The 19811-nt window shown below is 57.2% G+C and overlaps 2 protein-coding genes across 2 annotated transcripts in view; one reads left to right on the top strand and one right to left on the bottom strand.

Annotated features, from left to right (window-relative positions):
- CDH23 (cadherin related 23) overlaps nucleotides 1-19811 on the bottom strand; it is a 443685-nt gene that overhangs the window by 89453 nt on the left and 334421 nt on the right. Inside the window, exons 23-28 of the mRNA XM_029245124.1 lie at nucleotides 16287-16476; nucleotides 15835-15980; nucleotides 13215-13434; nucleotides 11316-11468; nucleotides 9145-9258; nucleotides 7211-7359 (exon numbers count right to left, since the gene is read on the bottom strand). Of these exons, the coding sequence (XP_029100957.1) occupies nucleotides 7211-7359; nucleotides 9145-9258; nucleotides 11316-11468; nucleotides 13215-13434; nucleotides 15835-15980; nucleotides 16287-16476 (972 nt within the window). The remainder of the gene's footprint in view (nucleotides 1-7210; nucleotides 7360-9144; nucleotides 9259-11315; nucleotides 11469-13214; nucleotides 13435-15834; nucleotides 15981-16286; nucleotides 16477-19811) is intronic.
- Nucleotides 3556-3981, top strand: CUNH10orf105 (chromosome unknown C10orf105 homolog). Its single transcript, XM_029245128.1, has one exon. The coding sequence runs from the start codon at nucleotides 3610-3612 to the stop codon at nucleotides 3979-3981; it is 372 nt and encodes a 123-aa protein (XP_029100961.1). The 5' UTR covers nucleotides 3556-3609.

Raw genomic sequence — 19811 nt, 5'->3', positions numbered from 1 at the left:
CGTGGGGAAAGGGCCGACGAACGAGGAGGGGGGGGGGGGGGGAGGGGGAGGGGAGGGGAGGGGGAGGGGTGTGTGTGTGTACGCGCCCACTGCCTGGAGGGTCTCCAAGGGCCCACCCAAACTACAAGCAGCACAGCCCTGGCTGTCTCTCAATCCTGTGCTTTCTGCCCTGTTATCTCTCTGACCTTTGAAAATGCCTCTCTCCCTCACTTCTGCAGCCGGACGCCCTCAAAGGGAGGGTGCTTTGCTGGGAAGCTGAGGGGAGGGGGGCCTGGGGATTATCAGGGCCCATCTCTCTGCCTGTTCCCCTCCCGCTGTGTGGCTTGTAGCCCCTCTCCCTGGTAACCTGAAGGCTGGCAGGCACTGAATAGCAAGCCGCTGGCTGCCCCTGACCATACTATTCAAACATCCAACGGGAAGGTGAGAGCTGTGGGTGCAGAAGCAGGGAAACCCTCCCCCTGCATCTCCCCAGTGCCTCCGCCCCTCCAGAGGGCTCCAAGGAGACAGGCTGGAGTGAGGCCGTGGGAAGGCTCGGGAGCTCTCAACTCCTCTGCAACGCTCCCCTCTCCCAGCCCAGTTGCCATACCTACCCTCCTGGCTGTCCCCTCCCTCAAGGCAGGGCCCAGGCTCTCCCAGACAAAGCCAGGTCTAACTGGAGAGTGAGGGGCGAAGGCCACTCTGCCTGGCTGGCTGAGGGGCACAGGGCAAGGCAGAGCCTAGGGCAGGTTGGGTCACAGTGGTGCCCGGTGCTCCTGGGGCCTCCCTTGGACAGCTGAGAAGACCTCTTCGCCCGGCTGGGAACTGCTGAGGGCTGGCTCTGAGGTCAGTGCTGGGGGACTGCAGGAAAGTGGGGCTGCACCCTTCCTGGGGTACTTTACGGAGAATGTGAGGGCGTGCTCAGACCTGGGGAATCCCTCCACTCTTCTGGAGAGCGGAAAGGCCCAGGTAGGAGCAGTGGTTAGTCCGAGGCTACACAGAAAGTCGTGCTGACATCAGTGCCCTCTGCTCACAGCGTGCCCTGCTCTATGGAGCTCTGAATGAAGAAAGAAGGTTCTAGACTAAGCTTGCAGAGATATGTCCAGAGCAAGGCCTGCCGGCATGCCTTGGACTCCAACAGGCAGGGAGAGGCTTCAGCTGCTCTGAAAATCATTCCAAGCCTTGGTCTGATGGAGGGTCTCCTTTCCCCAGAACGACGGGTCCCTGCTGGCTGCTCAGAGAGGGTATCAAGGGGGCTTGCAGCTGGCTTTGCTGCGCGTCCCGGGGGGGTGGCTTGATGTTTTCAAGCACTTTGGAACCTCCTGCTTTGAAGGAAAATACTCAAATGCTAATTATAGCCTCACTTATCTTTTTTTAAAGCGCTGCCCCAAGGACTGAAGCCTGGACCTGCTTTGCTGGCCTGATAGGGTCTCCAGATCCATGGGAAGGCCTTGAAATAGCATTAGGACTAGTAGGATTGAGACTTTTCCCACTTCCGAATGCCCTTTTCTTACTCCCAGCCAAGCACTGCCCTGGGTAGGACAGACGGACGGGCAGTTTTCTCCTCATGGGACATGGTGGTGGGCACACCCCATCCTTCTTCCCTGCTCAAATTCAAGGAAGGGCCAACCCACGTATGGCCTGGCCAGAGCACTCTCTAGGCCTGATGCCTGAGAGGCAGAGGCCCTGGGCAGCTAGTTGGGCATGAGAGTCTCCATCTGGGAGCTGGGAGGGGTCCTGTCCTGTCTGGAAATGCTGGAAGGAGTGTGGTGGGAACTGGGTGGGAGGGGGGTGGGGTGCACTGGATGCCCTCAGTCGCCAGGCACAGGGGAGGCTGCAGGCGGGAGAAGGCTGTGTACAGGCAGCTGGGAGTTAGGTCCTGTGGCTGCTGGTGAGTGCCTGGGGAGCGTGGGGCTGGGCCGCCCCTCTCCACTCCCCTCTACCTGCTGATTTGGACTCTGCAGCCCACATGCAGAGCCTCGGCAGGGCACGACCTAAAGCCCTTCCTTCTGTCTAGTGTTGCTGCTAGACCTTGACTGAGTTAGAATAAGCTGCAAGTTGGGAAAAGGAGGGAAATCTGTTACCCACCAGGCTCATGAAAGTCTCCAAGGTCAAAGAGAAATAGATGATTATTTCTTATTAGATCCCCCTTTTGGATTTCCTGTCCTGTGTTTGTAGAAATCACAGATCACAAACGCTGGCCTGGAAGCTGGATGTAGCCTCCTTATGCATTTTGTTTGGCCTGTTGTAGTATTTTAAATATTTGAAAATTCATTTCGATTTTTTAAAAAATCAAGTTTGTTTGTCCTTTGCAGTGTCTTTTTTTCCCCCCTCTCTCTCTCAACCAGATTTGAATTAGTTGCCAATATTTAAACATCAGGAACGTTTGCCTAAAAAGTCCAGATTTCTGGCTTCTCTCGGGAACCTGGAAGGGGACCACAGGGGCTTGCCTTCCGGCATTCCATCAGCCTGGCCGAGGCCCCTCGGCCTCTGCTCTCCAGGTAGGCCTGCCCACCTGTCCCGCTGGTCACACGTTATCTACCATCTGCGCTCTGTAAGCATTTTAATTTGCAGCCAGAAGCTCAGCTTGATTTTCCAGCTACAAGGACCACCTGCCGTCCTCCCTCTAGTGGGATGATCCTAAGTGATAACAGGTGACTATGTCAGGGTTTCGAGCCCCATCTTGTCAACTCAGTTGCTCTCTGTGGGTTCTTCCCCACCTGTTCTCAGAGCTGCTCAGGGAGTCCTGGGAGAGAGTTGGGAGCCAACGCCGTGGCAAGGCCACTGGGCCAGGAGTCAGGAAACCTGGTCCTGGTCTTGCTTGCCCACTGGCTCACAGTGTGACCTTGGCAGTCCCTTATTTGGGCCTCAGTTTCCTCACTTGTCAAGGGAGCAGGTTGGTCTTCCTCAGGAAGCACCAATAGGAATTCCCCCGGGGCCAGGCAGGTGACACAGGTGTGCAGGGGGCCTGAGGGCAGGGAGTGCGGTGAGCTGGGGGCCAGCACCCTGTGTAAACGGGGCAGCTACGGCTCAGCCGCGGCCACTGGGTGCCTGGCAGCAAGTGGCCCCACGTTGCCGGTGTTGAAATTCTGAAATTTCAAGAGAAGAAGCCAGATGTTCAGATATTTATGCGAAATATCTTGGTTTCCTTTTGTTTTAAAAAAAATATTCACAATTAATTTAAATTTATAAAAACACTGCAAGAACCCAACAAAACACACTGGTGCGTCCCCAGTTTGCAGCCTCGGCATGAGATAACTGCTAGGGTCCTTGCCTGCTGCAACCTCCTACGATCGATGAGTCGCTCCTGGTCACAGAGCAAGTTAGTGATGGAGTTGGTCTTAGATCCCAAGTTTTCAGTCTAAGACTATTGTAATTCATGAAAATTGACTTTAAAATGCCGGAAGGCACTACCCTCGTGCCTCCTCCATGAGTTCACGTCCAGCTCTATCACTTTCCCAGTGTGTGACCTTAGACCTGTTACCTCTCCCAGCCTCATTGTTCTAACTTGTAAAATGATCGTAATGCTATCTGCAGCTAGGTTAGCTGTGTCTAGAGTCCATCAAAGTTCCCCTCCCTCTCCAGTCCTAAGTCCACCTGATTTGTTTCTGTCCCATTCTTGTTGCAGGAGCCATGAGCACAGAGGGCCCCAGCCCCCTCGCCTTCCTCACAGCTCCTGTCACTCCGGGGAGGCTCTCAGTGGCAGTTGACCCCATCCCCGTGCTCATTGCCCTGGCCTGCATCTTCCTCCTGCTGGCCACCTGTCTGCTGTTCATGACCCTCTGCAAGCCCGCTGCGCTGGATCCGAGGCGCCGCAGGGCCTGCGAGTGCATGCCGCACCACCGGGGGAGCCCCAGTGAGCCCCAGCTCCGGCTCTGGAAGCGCCTGGGCTCGCTGCGCCGCTCCCTGCACAGCTTCCGCCGTGGCTGGCCTGCCCCAAGGCGCCCCCTGCCGGGCAGAGAGGACCACGACGACTGTGACTGCATAGAATCTACAAAGATGTGACAGGAGTGTCCCCCTACTCCAGGGTCCATCTGCAGGCCCTCCTGCCTCAGACGGAAACTGGCACCACAGGCTGCAAGAGGACAGTGGCCCAAACAACATGGGCCACGCGCTCACCCCCACTGGTTCCCTGTGTGTCCAGGCCCGTGGCCTTTCCCAGAGACGGCCCCTGCAAGAATACCTTCCTTCCCGCAGACACTCTAGCTGCTGCCTGCTGGAAGACTCCTGGACCAAGCTGAGCACCTGCAGCCATGTGGACCCTTGGCCCAAGGCTCTGAACGGTACAAACCTGAGGCCCTCAGGGCCCCTCTCTGACCACCAGGCACCAACCGTCTCCAGGAAGCAGCGCCCCTGCTTCCCAACAGAAGCCCTGCCCGCCCTCCAGGTGCCAAAACCCAGCTCAGATTCCAGTGCGAGTTGCTGAATGGCCAAAGGTTCCCTCCAGCCAAGTGAAATACTCAACCCCTGCTGGGGATAAGGGAGTGTCCTGCCCTCTGTGCCAACTCAGTGCCCAAGGCAAAGGGGAACCCAGGGAGTCTTCTCCTCGGACTTCCTGGGCCTGCCAGCATTGGCCTGTGATACACGGGAGCAGCCAGCACCCTTGGGTGGATCAGATGCTGGGTCCCTGCTGGGAGGAGGGGCAAGCAGGAGGAGCTCAACACCACCCAGCCAATCACAATCTCGGCGGTCGTCTTGGCGTGCCCCCGCCCCCCGCCCCGGCCCCCAAGCGCCTCTGCTAAGATGGATGAGGACGGCGCTGAGAATGAGTTAAGAAGCTCCTTGCACAGGCCAGGGCTGGTCCTGTGTCAGAGTGGCAGGAGGCACTGCCAGCAGCTGGAGGTGTTGCTATCTGGGCTCTGAGGACACAACATAGCGGCTCCATGCGTCACCCAGGGAAGGAGGCGGCCTTCCTTCGAGTGGAAGGGTCCAGCTCTCTCCAGGACGGCTGTGGGCCCTCAGGCTCGGACCACATAACGTGTGCTATCTGTATTTTTGGCAACTGCTTCACTGACTGGCTACTGTCAAAGTAATCCCACACCAAGGTGGGCTTCTCAGAATCCCAAACCTTCAGCCTCTCGTCACAATGCTGGGGTTAAACACTTTGGTTGGGTCCCAAATTTGGAGGGTGGGCAGAAGGGTCTGAACTGCCCAGCTTCTGCCCCAGAGAGTCATCTGGCCAGGGCCACCTGGTACCCCACCACGGACTGCTCCACCGCACCCTGCTACGCCCCATAGCACAGCCAGCCGAGTCTCCTCACAGGGTGAGCTCCGATTTTGTCACTCCCCGGCTCCAAAACCTTCACTGGCTCCCTACTACCAGATCAAGCCAGAGCTCCTTCGTCTGGTGTTTGGTGCCCACTGGGAGCTGGCTGTGAATGATCCTTCTAGCCTCTTCTTGACCCAAGGCTCCAGGTAAACTGAAATACCTGTCCCTCCCCTGGCTACGGCTTACCTGGCACGCCCTCTGTGAAGCCCTCTTTGCTCTACACCTGAAACCACCTCCTACCTGAAACCAAGGGAGGGCAGGGATACTTGCTCTTGGCAGGGTGGGTCATCCCTGTGTCTCCGCCTTCCCACAAGCCTGGGAGCTCCCAGAGAGCGAGACCGCGTCCAACCCCTCACTCTGCCTCACCAGCTCTGGGCTCAGAAGTATGGGGCCTCTGTTGACTGAGTGAACGGTGGCCCCGTCTAGTCCAGGGGGGCATCCCCTTCTTCCTTCTGATGCCTCTACGGAGAGGCTCTCTGTCCAAGCAGGCCCTCTTCCTTTTCGGTCAGCCTGACATCACATCAAAGAGCGAGCCCACCTTGGCCAGAAACTTACTTCCAGGGGGGCCTTGGAGAAATCACCAGTGCCTGAATTTCTCCCTGAGAAACGGGGAGAATCAGGCCTGCCTTATATTACTCACAGAGCTCTAGGATTTCAGTCTGAGTAGTTTGTATAAATAGAAACCAATTCTTGGGGTTTAGAAAGTGCGCAGGCCCCCTCCTGCAGCGCTGTGTCCCCCTCCCTTCCAGATTAGTGACGCCTCCCTGCTTTGCCTCCCGCCAGCTCTCCCTGAGGCATCCCAGGCTGAATTCTGCCTGCAGCCAGTCCCCGACCCCCGCTGGCCAGCGTGCTCTGCCTAGCACGTGGTGTCACCGGGGTGGGCAGTAAGGCTACCCCTGGCCTGAAGGACGAAAAGCTGGGGAGGAGGAGGGGCTCTCAGAGGTCTGCCATACCCCCAGCTGTGTCCCCAGGTTGGTCCTGGGAGACCTGTGTGAGCTGGGGGAGGCGGGTGTTAGGTTTTAGGCTAGGGGAGAGGCGGGACCCCACAGCTTGGTGCGTGTGGGGTGTCTCTAAGCCCCTAGGAGCTGAGGCTCAGAGGGACAGACCCCTTTTCTAGAACCAGCCCCCAGAGTCCAGCAACCCCCCGTGGCTTCCTGGACTCTCTCTCAGCACCTCTGGAAGTCAGCACCCTGCCCCTGGCTCCCCTCCTGCCCCACGCCCGGCCCTGATGCAGGGAGGGGGCACACTCCCAGCTTCCTGCTCTCCTGCCCCTCCCAAGCCCCGGAGCCTGGCCCAGTGGGCAGGCCCAGATTCGCTCTGTTGGGCTCAGCCTCCAAGTGGGAAACCCTGCGCTCAGCTGGTGAAGAGGGTGATTCATGCCCGGTCTCCCTCCCCACGCAGCAACTGAGGCCTCCAGGGAGGGCTGGGGAGGGCACCCAGCCTCCTTTCCAGGTCCCCCCCTTCCTCCCTCGAGGCCCAAAGCTGTCGTTCCTGCTCCCCGGGCAAAGGAGCCCTTTCTTTTTGTGCCGGTTTATTTCCCAAGAGGGGAGCTTCAGCCAAAAGCCCTGTGAAAGCAGCTCTGTTCTGGGCCTCACTGGGCCCTGGCTTTCTCTCCTCACTCCTTTCTGGGAAAATGTGACATCTCTAGCTCCCCCTGCTCTGAAAGGCCTTTCTGGGTGCAGTGGGGGATGGGAGAGGACTGTGGGGGAGGGAGGGAGGAGAGGAGGGCCGAGGCCCTCCTTCTGTTTTGCGGGGAGCAAGGGCCCATCTTGGGCTACATAACCTCGGGGCCTACTCTCCCCAGGAGGGAGAAGGGAGCCTGGGCCCCCCTTTGGCCATAGCGCCGGCTACTTTTGGAGCAGCAGCTGGACCCTCTCCTATTTCCATCCCGCTCTGCTGCGAGGCCACTGAGCGTGTGCGCTCTGAGCTGAGCGCGGCCCTGCCTGTGCCCCGGCCGCCACCTGCCTGCACGATGCTGTGGCCCTCAGGGATGTCCTCGGGGACGCTGGCTTCATAGCTGCTCTGCAGAAAGATGGGCCGGTTGTCATTCACATCCAGGACAGTGACAAACACGGTAGCCGTGCCCGTGCGCCGCTTGCCCACGGGGCCATTGTCTGTGGGAGGTGAAAGAGGATGGCTGTTAGCAGCTGCACGTTCCCGGGCACCAGCCACAGGTATGCCCTGGTCCCCCACCTGCTCTGGCCTTTGCAAGGGGGGCCTCTTTTTCTCTTTAGATTAGGAACAACACTGACCGTATCTAATATGTTCCAGACGCTATTCTAACTCATTCAATCCTCACAGCAAGCCTGCCAAGCGGGCGCTCTTATCATCACCCCCATTTTACAAAGGAGGTAACTGAGGCATGAGGTGGGTTGAATGGTGGCCCCCAAAAGATACACCCATGGCAAACCCCGGGAACCTGTATGTGTAACGTTACTGGGAAGAAGGGTCTTTGAAGACGTAATTAAGTTAAGGATCTTGAGATGAGGTATCCGGTATCCTGGATTATCTGGGTGGGCCATAAACCCCATGACAAGGGTCCTTATGAGGGAAAGGCGGGTGGGATTTGACACAGAGAGGAGAAGGCCACGTGAAGTTGGAGGCAGAGACTGGAGTTCTGCAGCCACGTGCAAGGAACACTTAGAGCCACCAGAAACCGGAAGAGGCAAGGAAGGATTCTCTCCTAGAGCCTTTGGAGGGAATGCAACCCTGTCGACAATTAATTTTGAACTTCTGGCCTCCAGAGCCATGAGGGAATAAATTTGTTCTTTAAGCCACCAAGGCTGTGGTAATTTGTTACAGCAGCCCTAAGAACCAGATACAGGTCCTGAGATGCCAAACCCAACTGCTGTCAGGGCCAGGAAGGTAAGACCCCCACACCTGGGCATGCCTGCCTCAAGGGGCAGCTGTCCTCTGCTCCGGTCCACACTGGACAGGCAGGAGGGGGCCCAGTGACACTAGATCTTCTGATTTCTCAGGAGAAATCAAACGTCTGAGCTTTTAAATAAAATCTCCTGATTTTTAAACATTCACAATGAATTGTCATTTCTTATGAAACATGAGTTGAGTCAAACCCACCTACAGGATGGATTGGATTTCTGCATTCAGGGATGGCGGCTCTGCTTGATTTCTAAGCCTAAAGTATCCAGGGGTTCGGCCCCTTCGGTTCCTTGCAGAACCCTCCCAGGGCTCAGCCCCAGGGGCAGCTGTTGGATCATCATCCCTGGGAGAGGGAGCTTGTGCCCAGTTGCTGCATGACCAGGCAAGGATGGTCACCTTAGGGAGGAATGCTGCTGCTGCACTTGAACCCACATTAACGCTGGGACTGCAGCAAGGATTTGTCACCACGTGAGCCAGAGGATGGAGCCAACACGCAGGGGGCAGAGCCAGCCAATGCAGAGAGACTGAGGCCTGGTGGCATCACCTGAGCCCCAAAGCCAGTCATAGTTGAAGCTCCATCTCCCCGTGGACTGGTTTTGTGAGCCTACACTGTTGAAGTCAGTTTATTTTAAAATTTGCCACCAAGAGTCCTAATTAATTCAAAGGCACTTGTAGAGGCCACTTCCTCCAAGAAGCCTGCTTTGATTACCCCCCTCCCCACGTTTCCACCACCCTTTGTGCTTGCCACCCTTGGGCCATCCCTTCTTCCCCTTCTGCTTTGTCCTCCTGGTTTTGCAGTGGTTTGTCTACATGCTGCTCTCCCATATGGCCCCCACGCAGCCCCTGCCACACCGCCTTGGCGTGTAGCGCCACGTGCCGAGCCTCAAGGCCCGGAAGTGCACGGTAGACTGAGGGTCTGGTCGCCCCTTCTCCAGTGGCATCAGGGCAGAGCCTTTGGCTCAAGGCCTGGCTCCTGGAAGGCCACCCCACGTGAACTCCGTGGGTGGGCTGGTGCCTACCGATGGCCTCCAGGACGAGCGTGTATGAGGCTGTGGTCTCCCGGTCCAGGTTCACCACCGTTCTCACGACGGCGTCGCGGTAGCCAACGCTGAACTTCCCATCCACGTTTCCACCTGTGGGCAAGAGAGAATGAAGCTCTGGTCAGGAAACAGAGCTCCCGGCCAGGGAAAGGGCAGTGGCACCCAGCTCTGCTTCTGAGCCAGGACACTCCAGGGGTGGTCCGGGGGTGAAAGGCTGTGCTTTCCACTCAGCTTTGCCAGGGAAGGGGGTCCTGGGGGACTCTGATGAGGGTGTGGCCTATGTGGGCTTAGGTGAACTGTCAAATGCCTGAAAATCGTAAGGGTCTAACATTCATTGAGCACCTACTGTGTACCAGCCACTTCGTGGAGCATTTCCTCTCATTTGCACTATCACTACTTTGCAGAGAAGGAAAACGGTCCTTTAGTGAGGTTACAGGGTACAGTCACCTATTCGGGGTGTAGGACTCCCAACTCAGCAGTCTGATTCCCGAGTCTGAGTCCTTCTCCACTCTGCCACCTGCCTGTCTGGTAGAAGTGTCTGAGCAGTTAACCTGGGTTGGGGCTTTTATATGTGGCCAAGGACTTTGGAGTCAGCCGAGCGTTCTTGGGCCCTCTGAGTGGGGACTCCAGAGAGTAAAGAGTAGAAGCAGGTGGACAGGAGACATGCCTCAGACAGTCCTCCTGAGTTCTGGGACAGGTGGTGAGGGCCTTCTGTGAGGGTGAGGGCCTCCTCCCTGAGGCAGACACAAGCCAGGAAAGGACTCCATCACAACAGTGTGGAGACCCTTTCCCTGCCAGTTGGGAGGCAGTGTGGCATTCTGGGCAGCAGAGGGCGCCACTGCATTGGGCTTGGGCTAGCTTGGCTCAGGACACAGCACAGTGTCGGGCGGAATGTGCAGAATTAAAATCCGAGAAACCTAGGGCTGGGAGGGCTCTCAGGTCAGCAGAAACTGACCACTTTGAGGCACTGGGAAGTCATCCTGGGGGCTGCCGCCAGGTGCTCCCTTATCCTCACATGGTTTGCCCCCGTTCCCCGAGCCTCCAGTATATGCTCCCCAGTGCCTGAAGCACCATCTACAAGGGACACAATCTGACTCCAAGGGGCAGGGAAGGAACTAGGACACAAGTAGCGCTGGTGGCCAAACCACGGCTGGTGCCATGTGGGGGTCTTGATAACAGCCTTTTCCAGAGCAGTCTTGAGGACCAGCCTGTAAGGAGCTGGCCTGAGGGTGTGGGGCTCCTTTAGGGAGGGGAAGGAGGGAAAGGATCTGGAAAGGAGAGGCAGAGGCCTGGGAGTTCACCTTGGCTGCAGCTGTGGATGGGCTGTAGTCTGGGATTCCTTGCTCCGGGGGAGAGGCATCAGGGAGGCTGGTGTGTGCACGGTACGTGTGTGTATGAGTGTGTATGTAATGTGGCTGCAGGTAGGCAGGCCATGGACAGAGGGAAGATTGAGCCAGTAAAATGGCCGAGGGAGGGCTGAGGAATGTGAAAGAACTGCCCTGCTCCCTGCCATGCATTCCAACACCTCTCACGTGTGTCCTGGACTGAAGAATGCTGGCAGACTGTTCTAATCCAGGAATGACTAACACATGGCATGTTTGCCACCACCACCTACCAAGCCTACTGTCGTGGCAGACATCACTAATCGATCATGGCTCCCCTTCTACTGTTGAGCCAGACATGGCCTCATAGTATTTCTCCACAGGTCTCTAAGTGGTAGCCACCTGACACTTTTAAGTGAAAACCATTTCACTCAGGGATGTCTAAGCCATCTGCCTCTAAACACATGCAAATTCTCCTCATGGGTGAAAGGTCCCCAAGGAAGGAAAAGGCCACATTCCTCTAGTCACTGCTTTGTCACCCTGATATGGGGTGGAGTGGGGGGCAGGGCTCCTCCCCAGGAGTCACTGGCTCCACCACCCTCTAGAATAAACTTCAGGAAGTCCATCCCCCCCACCCCCGTCCCCCTACAGGTTCAGGAGGCCCCCAGAGAGCCAGACCACAGGGACCCAGGAGCAAAACCCTGAGGAGAAGTCAAGGGCAAATTCTCAGGGAGGCCCCAGCAGCAGCAAAACCCTGATGGCTGACTCAGGCCCCTTCCCCTCTCCGGCTGGCTGCTCATCCGGGAGGGGGTGGAGGCAGGGCCGGACCTGTGATGAAGTAGCTGAGCTCAGCGTTGAGGCCCACGTCGTTGTCGGTGCAGTTCAGCCAGACCACCCGGAATTCCCGCGGCACGTCCTCGGACACGGAGACGTTGTACGTGGCAGGGTAGAAGGTGGGTGTCTCATCATTCACATCCAGCACTGTGGGCAGAGTCGGTGGTCAGGGCTAGGCCTGGCTTCTGCTCTAAACAACCAGCTCCAAAGGCAGTGGCTCATGCCACAGACCAATAGGAAGCACATTTCCTAGGAGTCGACACCTGCGGGTCAGGAGCTGAGGGCCCCCATGGCCGCTGGGGCCGGGACAGAGCTGACCAGAGATCCACACCCTCCCACAGCTCCCGTTCCCCTGGGGGCTTGCTGCTGCTCATGCTGTCCAGACCCCACAGCCTCTTTCCAATACATGCCTAACAACGACGACGATGACAAGTTATGATGACGATGATGACGGTGATCACCGTTTCTCAGCTCTCCCCAGGTGCCAAGCGATGCTAAGTGCTGCCTCTACAGGACCACACGGGCCCCTCATATCATCCTCACAAGGCAGCCGTCATTAGACACACTATATAGACGGGGAAGCTCAGAGCGACTGAATGACTTGTCCAAAGTCACACAGTGAGGGAGTGGTGGGGTGGGGGTCTGGGGAAGCCTGTCCCCAGTTTGTCCCAGGGAAAGTAGCTGGCTTTGAAAGCTACCCTTCCTTCCGCGCCCCACACACCCCAGCCAAAAAAGTCTAATTTCCCTTATAGATTTGTGTTTTCAGCTCTGCATGCCAGGCCCCCATTCCTTTGGCAGATGGGGCTTGGGATGACCTTCAGTGAAATGAGCCCCGCGCCACTTCGGCTCCTCTTTGTGATAACATCAGGAGAAACGATAGGCTCATTTGATGACACGGCTTCTGCTGAGCCTTGGAAAAAAAATCTGGGGTCCTCTCTGAGAGGACTGGACACCTGCCCTGTCAATCACTGGCACAGATGTGGGTCCTCAAACTGGCACCAGGAGCCCACAAGCCTTGGACCAGCAGGAGAGAGAACACTCGGCGCTCTAGTCTTCATCATCTTGGGTCGTGCTTAAGGAGGGTGAATGCTTGTGCCGAGCCAACCACCACCCAACCCCCATCCCACAGAGGCTGGCAGGACCCAGGATGGGACCAGGCCTGTCCTAGAGAACAGGCCACATCCTGCCCATTACACTCTGAACTTACTTCCCTGGGGTTACTCCTGGCCCTCTGTCAACAGCTCATGTCCACGTCCCAGTTTTGTCTTAAGAATTAAAGATACAGCCAGAGTAGATGAGCAATAGTCACCCTCCTTGGCCTGGCCCTGCCCTGATAGAGGGTGGAGACGGTGGGAAGTATCGAGAGGGCCCCAGGAAGATGAGGAATCCTAGGGAGTCTGGGAATCCCAGCTGCCCTCTTCCGGGGGTGATGCCCTTCCACCGCGATTCCAGGCATTCCCCACACACGGGAGGGGAGGCTTCCCTTTACATGTCCAAATAGAAAGTCTGTCCCTCCAAAGACGACGGGTTTTGAACCTCCCCTGCCTGCTCATGAATCTGAGGACGCCACCCCCTGAGCAAGCCCTCTCTGCTGCTGCCAGGATCAAAAAGGGGGACCTTAGCAGTGGGTCCAGGCCACCGCCCCTGGGCTCTGGGACCCTGAAGGCAGTGACCAGGTGGGAAGAAGGCCCTGCCGGCATTTCTGACTTAGCGGAGACAGAGAGGGCTCTGCTGTGTCGAATGGCTCCAGCTGAAGAGGGCGCCCATCGGCAAGGTGGCCTGTACCGCCTGGACAGGGGACAGCAGTGGTGAGCGTGGGCTCCCAGCCGCTGCCACTGCCCCAGGGCCCGTGCCATGTGCTCAGTGCAGCAGGAGGCACCCCTGCCCCCTCACCTCGGATGGTTAGCGTGCTGGTGGAGCTCTTGGTGGGTGCGCCCGCGTCGCTGGCCACCACGCGCAGCTGGTACTCGGCGATGCGCTCGCGGTCCAGCTCGGCGGTGGTGACCACCACGCCGCTGCTGCTGTTGATGAGGAAGTCCATGCGGGGCATGCCCACAGGCATGCGGTAGGACACCAGCCCGTTCAGGCCCTCGTCCAGGTCGATGGCCACCACCTGAGGGGGAGGAGGGGCCGCGTGAGGGGTGAGGACACCAGCACTGACGCTCATCCCCTGAGAAGTACTCCCTCCTTCCCGCTGACCCACGCCTGGCTCCGGCAGACACACCTGCCCCCACCACAACCCAGAGCCTCAGGCCAGGCCGCTGTCCCCAGCGCAGCCTCCCAGATGCTCTTTAAGGGGGCAGCACGTCAGAGCTGAAAGGTATCCAGATGTAACAAGTGCGGCCGGGAGTGGGGTGGCGTGGGAAAGGGGCTTTTCAGAACAAGAGTCCAGGTCCACAGCCATCCCCCCTTCAAAACCCTGCTCTCCTCGTTAGGAAGCCCTCCCAGGCTCACCCCAGCTGGCTCGGGACCCTCCAAACTCGGCCGTCTCCCTCACCCCCGGCCCTCGTGCTGCTGGCTAGCAGTAGCTGTTAACAGCTCAGACCCCTTCAGCTACATGCAGCTCAACCACACAGAACGTTTGACCAAAAGGACTCCCTTCCCTGCTTTGTTTGCATTTGTAAGACAACAAAAATAAGATGATATCAAGAACTTGTTTTTAAAAGTCACTTGAGGATTTGATTATTATTTTAAACAGGCCATTCGAGGCCATGTGTAGGCAAACCTCCTTCCAATCCCTACACTGTTCCCATTTGCACCTCTAGTCCTGACGAGAGCTCCTGACTCAAGACCCTGATATGTTGAAAGTCTTACAGAAGATGATTCAAGACATTTGAGAAAAAATGTACAATAATAGTTAAAATAAGAGCTTTGGATCAAGCCAAGACTCTCAGGATTGAAAGACAATGTCAAAGTCATCTGGTCTAATTTACATCCAACAAGTTGGATAAGAGGGTATCCAGACTCAGCTTGAATGCTTTCCATGACGGGGGGGCTCACTACTTCCAATTTGTCTGCACACAGCTCTAATCCCTGGGGTAAGTTCTTCTGCACATTCAGCAGAAATCACTGTTGGTTGAGGTTGTAGAGGGCACCTGGGGAACCGCTGAGCTTGGGTCAGAGCCCTCTTCCTGTATCTGAAGACAGTTTCCCAGTTAAATGCTCCCAGCTCCTCCCACCATCTTCTCATGACTCTGAGACAGTTCCTCTGTGAACTCAGAAGCTGTGCTGGTGGGCATTTCCTTCCTCTGCTGTCTCTGAGCCCTGGAGAACCAGGTCTCGGGGCTCATCGGCTCTCTCGCCAATCTCCCTCCTATTTGGGGGACTTCTCAGGGACTGGCTGCTGTTCCCTGGATCACAGCTCCCCCTGCTGGGGGTTTGGGGAGAATGTTCTGTTGGAGAGAGGGAATGCTCCCTGGATCCTTAATCTCCTTTTACAGATGAAGAAGCTGAAGCACAGTGGGCCTGCAGGGCATGGCCAAGGTTAACATCCTTAGCAAATGGGATCAGGCTAACCCTGTGCCACGGGCTCCCGCTGTCTCTAGAGTATAAACCCTCACGATAGACACATAAATCACGAGCACATCGGCTACTGTGTATCTCCTGCAATCCAAGCTCCAGGTGGCTTACACAGGTGTCTGATTGAATCCCCACAGCAGAGCCAGCCAGGTACTCTTCTGATCCCCATTTCACAGGTGAGAAAATTGAGGCCCAGAGAGGTTAAATAGTGTGCTCCAAGTCACCCAGCACGCAGGTGGTGGAGTTGGGACCCACACCCATCTTGGTCGTACTCCAAAGCCCATCTCAACTTCGAGGGCTTTCCAGTGTTTCTAAATAGCCCCTGTTAGGGCATCACCTCTCCTCAGCCTGGACCTTCAGGGCCTCCCTGACCAGAAGGGCGATGAAGCAGGAGGCAGAGGACCCAGGTTCAAGATCAGGCCCTACCCCTTCTTGGCTACAGGGACTTGGGAAAGTCTCTATAAGTCTCCTGAAAAGTGGGGGAATCCACCCACTGTGTGGCGCTGCCTTGGGGTTTACAGGAGAGCACAGGAGAGAGGGGGCTGCCCATGGAGGCGGGATGCCTGGGCTACACTCGTCTGACCTTCTTCGTGTTCTAGACATGTGTTCTAGGCGTGAAGTGCTGAGGGTCTTGGGCCAGCCCTCCACAATCGGGCCCTGAGAAACTGATTTGGCTTCCTAGAATTCTATTCTTTGTCCCCCTCCCTCCCTCCCTCTACCTTTAACCATCTCCTGTGGTGCTTTCCCTTCCAGACCCAGCTCAAGCCCCTCCTCCTTCAGGAAGCCTTCCACTTCCATCTCTCAGAGCACTGGCTCTCCAAGTCTGGTGTGGATTGTGTCCCGTCTGATGGTCTCGGGCTGGCCTCCCCTGTCCCGCCCCTGCCAAGTGTCCATCACAAGGCTGGGCACACATAGCACCCACTGCTCCCTTGCTGGCTGGTTGGTGAGGGAGATGACAGAGAGCAGGCTCCCGGACCAGGAAAGGGAAACTCACCTGGTAGACGGAGACCCCCGCAGGGGTGCCTTCAAGCACCTCGGCCACAAAAGGCAGGTTCTGAAAGGTGGGGTCATTGTCATTGAGGTCCAAGAGGTTCACAAACACCGTGGCACTGCTGGTGGCGCTCAGAGGGGGTGTGCCACCTAGGGGGGCCGGGGACAGGAGAGGGAAAGAGGGGTGCAGGAGAAAAATGGGGGTGGAGAAAGGCGATTCAGTGGCCCTCCATCCCAGGGGCCCCTTCACGAAGCAGCCCGGGCCTTGCACCCCCAGCTCCCTCTGCCCTCTGCGAGGGCTGGGTCACAACTGGGAAGTGGGTGTCACTCCACTCTTAGTCATCAAGACACAGCCCTCCTGGGTAGGTCCCAGGACGCCCAGAGGACATGCCACTGGGGGAGGTCCCCAGTTCACTGAGTGTCAGGGGCCACAGCCCAGGCGTGAGGGGCACGTACAGTCTGTGACAGAGACGATGATCTTGCGCATCAGATCCGCCTCGTGGGGGTCGGGGTTCTCCCGGTCCAGCATGATGTGGGTGGTGCGGATCTTGCCTGTGCTGCTGCTGATGTGGTAGAACTTGTTGGGTGGCTGGATGCTGTACACCAGAGTGCCATTCTCCCCCAGGTCTGGGTCAACGGCCACCACCTGCCCGGGAGGAACCGACCCCTCCACTGAGCCCAGGCCAGGGAGGGGTCTCCGTGGCCCGGGCTGCCCGCCCGGGTTGTCTGAGCTCACACACTGGTCCCGGGCACCCCACTGTCTGGGAGCAGGAGGTATCCTCGCTCAAACTTGGGAAGTGGGTCTCCCTCCTGGCTTCAGCAGGGGGATCTCTGGGGGGTGGGGAGGCAGGAGGTTCAGAAGATGAACCAGCGCTGGAAGTCCTGGGCTTCCTGGCTTCTCCATCCGCTGTTTTGACTTTAGGTAAGTCCCTTTCCCCACTCAAGCCTCGGCTTCTGATCTGTAAAAGCAACACTTAGCACCCGATAGCGTATAGGAGGCTCCCCGAACCTCATAGACACCAGGCCTTCTCCACCTACTGTGTCAACAGTCTTACGAGGAGGACACCTATAATTAAGCCCATTTCACAGATGAGGCACAGTGAGTCTCCCAAAGTCTCCCAGCCAGGAAGTGGCTCTAGGTCCCCCTCTGGCAGGAAACACCGCCAGCGTCCTTCCTTTTCAGACATGTGGGGTAACATGTTCATGGAGCTTTTGGGGGAGGAGTCCCTGTAGCTCATGACCATGGAACTCCTCAGGGTGGGGGCTGGGAAGGGTTGGGGAGTCCAAATCCTTGGTTGATCTTTTGAAAGGATTTGAAACCACAGATTTTGGGAACCGGGTTCCTCATCATCAAACCCTCTCTTCTTTCCTTTGGAGCTTTAGGTTGTGAGGCAATTTGAAAAGAACTGGGCCTCTTGTGACACCAAGGATGACAGGGCATGGGAAGGGAGCCATGGATAAGTCCCCTGGTCTGGAGGGTGGGCCAGTCATGGGGCTGGGGATAGGGGAGGCTGGAGGAGGGAGAGGCCTGAGTTTCCCTGAAGGGGAACGCCATCCTCGAGAAGGGGGAGGGTCTCAGGATAGGGGGCCCAGACACTCTGGCCCCTTTAACTTTCCAGCCCCTCCCCATGAAGGGATCAGCCTCACTGCTGACCTAACTCAGAGCAACAAACCCTGCAGCCCATTCTCTCCCAGGTCCCCATGCCCACCAGTCCCCTGCTCTGTAGGAACTTCTCTACTGTCCACCTCCCACAAGGGGAAAGCAGAGCTCAGAGAGGCACGGGCCAGCCTCAGTGTCAGACAACACCAGCCTTGGAGCTGACTCAGTTCCCACCCCGGACAGCAGCGGCACCCACCCCTCCGCTCACCCCCAACCCCCGCTGCAGGGGCCACTGCAGCACCAGAGGTGGACAAGATCAATGGCGGGTGGTGACCGCAGTCCCAGGGGCCGCATCACGACGGTGTCATTTTTAACTCCAGAACACATGGCGATGACAGCCTGGCCTTGTCAGCTCCTTCATCTTACTTGATGTGGGGTCTTTTGTGCTTTGGCAGCAGAATCTGTCCCTCCTCCGGCTTAATCCTCAGCCCGCGGTGTCTCAGGGGCCATTAGACCAGAACAGACAGATGGGTTGGCCTGCTGAGGGTGCCCATCTGCCCCTGGGCCCCAGGGGGGTCAGGGAGAGAGGCCAATGTTGGCGCTGAACCCCGAACCACTCCGGGCCCCTCTTCTGCTTCAGAGAGTGGGACATGGCTCTACTCCCACCCCAGCTGCCCAGCCCATCTCCTCCCTTCCCAGCCTTGCTGTGCCAACGGGGTTGGGGGAAGGCCCCAGCCTTCCAGGCCTGAGGAGCCCTCACTGTGCTGCGGGCATGGTGCTCAGTTTCCCCGCCTCTATAATGGGGACCCAATCACCCCTGTATCGACAGCAGGGGACAAGGCTCTCCTGGTATCATTTCAGCCAGGCAAAGTCATCCCACTGATGGACAGAGACCAGCAAGCCCTGTGTTTCTACAATGCTCCTCTCAAGTCAGAGGAGGGAGATAGCTTTTATTCCCATTTTTCTGGATAGGGAAACTGAGGTACAGAGCAGTTAAACCACCCGTTCCAGGGCAGCAGCCTGTTGCTGACTGTGCTGAGATACCTTCCACTACCCGAGTGCTGGGGTGGGGGTACCTTGGGCAGCTGCTTCCAAGTGACCATGGTTGGGGGTGGGCACTGACTCTTGGCCCCTTGGCCCACTCCCTGGTCATGGGATGGGGGCACAGGAGAAGGCGGTGGGCTGGGACCCCTCCTGCAAGCTCCCTGCTGGGTGATTGTATAGAATCTCACTACTTTCCCCTCATTATTTCCCATTTCATGCTTGTCATTTTTCTCCTGGCCTGACGGGGAATAATTCTCTCCCTCTCCCCTCTCCTTTATTTTGCTGGAGGGCTTTGAAAGGCTCTAAATCAATGCCTATCAGCCAGGTCCTTGAAGGAGGCTGCAGGAGCGGGGAGGGAGAGTTGGGCCAAAATCTCACTTGCAAACAGAGAACGGCTACTCTGCAAGCTCACGCCCGTGTGGGTGGACGCCCGCGGTGCACACGTGCACAGACACCTCCCTGGTCAGCTCCCGGTGCACACGAATATGGCACATGATTGTCTACACACAGCTCTGAAAAAAAATCACTGGAATCACCCTGCACTTCAGACACCAGGGGCAGTGGCCAGGGCTCCCTCTGGAGGGGCCCTTGGTCACACACCCTAGTCTCCCTCTGACAGGGAAGACTCAACCCCACCTGGTGGAGTGGAGAGCCAGGTACGGTGGGGATGAAAGGCGAACAAGTTCATCAACAGCTCTCATTCACAAATACTGAACCCTTACAATGTGCCTGGCACTGTGCTAGGCACTGGGGCTCAACAGTGAACAAGACAGATGTGATTCCAGCAGCGGGGGCAGCTGATGGCGACAACAGCCGTCATTTGCTGACCACTCACCGTGTGCCAGGGTACTTTGTGTATTTTGGCTCATTAAGTATGACTACAACTCTACCAAGTGAAGAATTTATCCCCGTTTTCTACTTGAGAAGGTGGGAGCACAGAGAGGTTAAGTAACTTGCCCAAGGTCACACAGCTGGTAAGTAGTATGGCTGGAATTAGAGCCCAGACATTTTGGTACCAGAGGCGCCCACTTAATCACTGAGCTATACTGCCTCTTAATAAGCAGGCAACCTAACTAACAGATAAACACGGATTGTGTGGCCATCTCTGAAAGAAACGCAGTGTAGAGAGGTGGCATTTTGAGCTGGGACAGATGGAGGAGAATGAGCCAGCCATGGGAAGAGCAGGGGTGGGGAGTAGAGGAAGAAGGGCACCCTGCGGGGGCAGGAAGAGCTTGCGCAGAGGCTCCAAGGTGGGAAAGAGTTCACCAGGTTCAGGAAACTGAAAGGGGTGTGTGTGTGTGTGTGTGTGTGTGTGTGTGTGTGTGTGTGTGTGTGTG

This window comes from Monodon monoceros, unplaced genomic scaffold (assembly GCF_005190385.1).
Source record: "Monodon monoceros isolate NGI ecotype Baffin Bay Population unplaced genomic scaffold, NGI_Narwhal_1 Super_Scaffold_4, whole genome shotgun sequence".
Lineage (NCBI taxonomy): Eukaryota > Metazoa > Chordata > Mammalia > Artiodactyla > Monodontidae > Monodon > Monodon monoceros.
Note: the sequence above shows the minus strand (reverse complement) of the source record. Positions and strands in the feature narration are given on the sequence as shown.

Bases quoted from the DNA above. Each gene is read 5' to 3' on its own strand.
- CUNH10orf105 (XM_029245128.1), top strand. From the start codon at position 3,610: ATGAGCACAGAGGGCCCCAGCCCCCTCGCCTTCCTCACAGCTCCTGTC.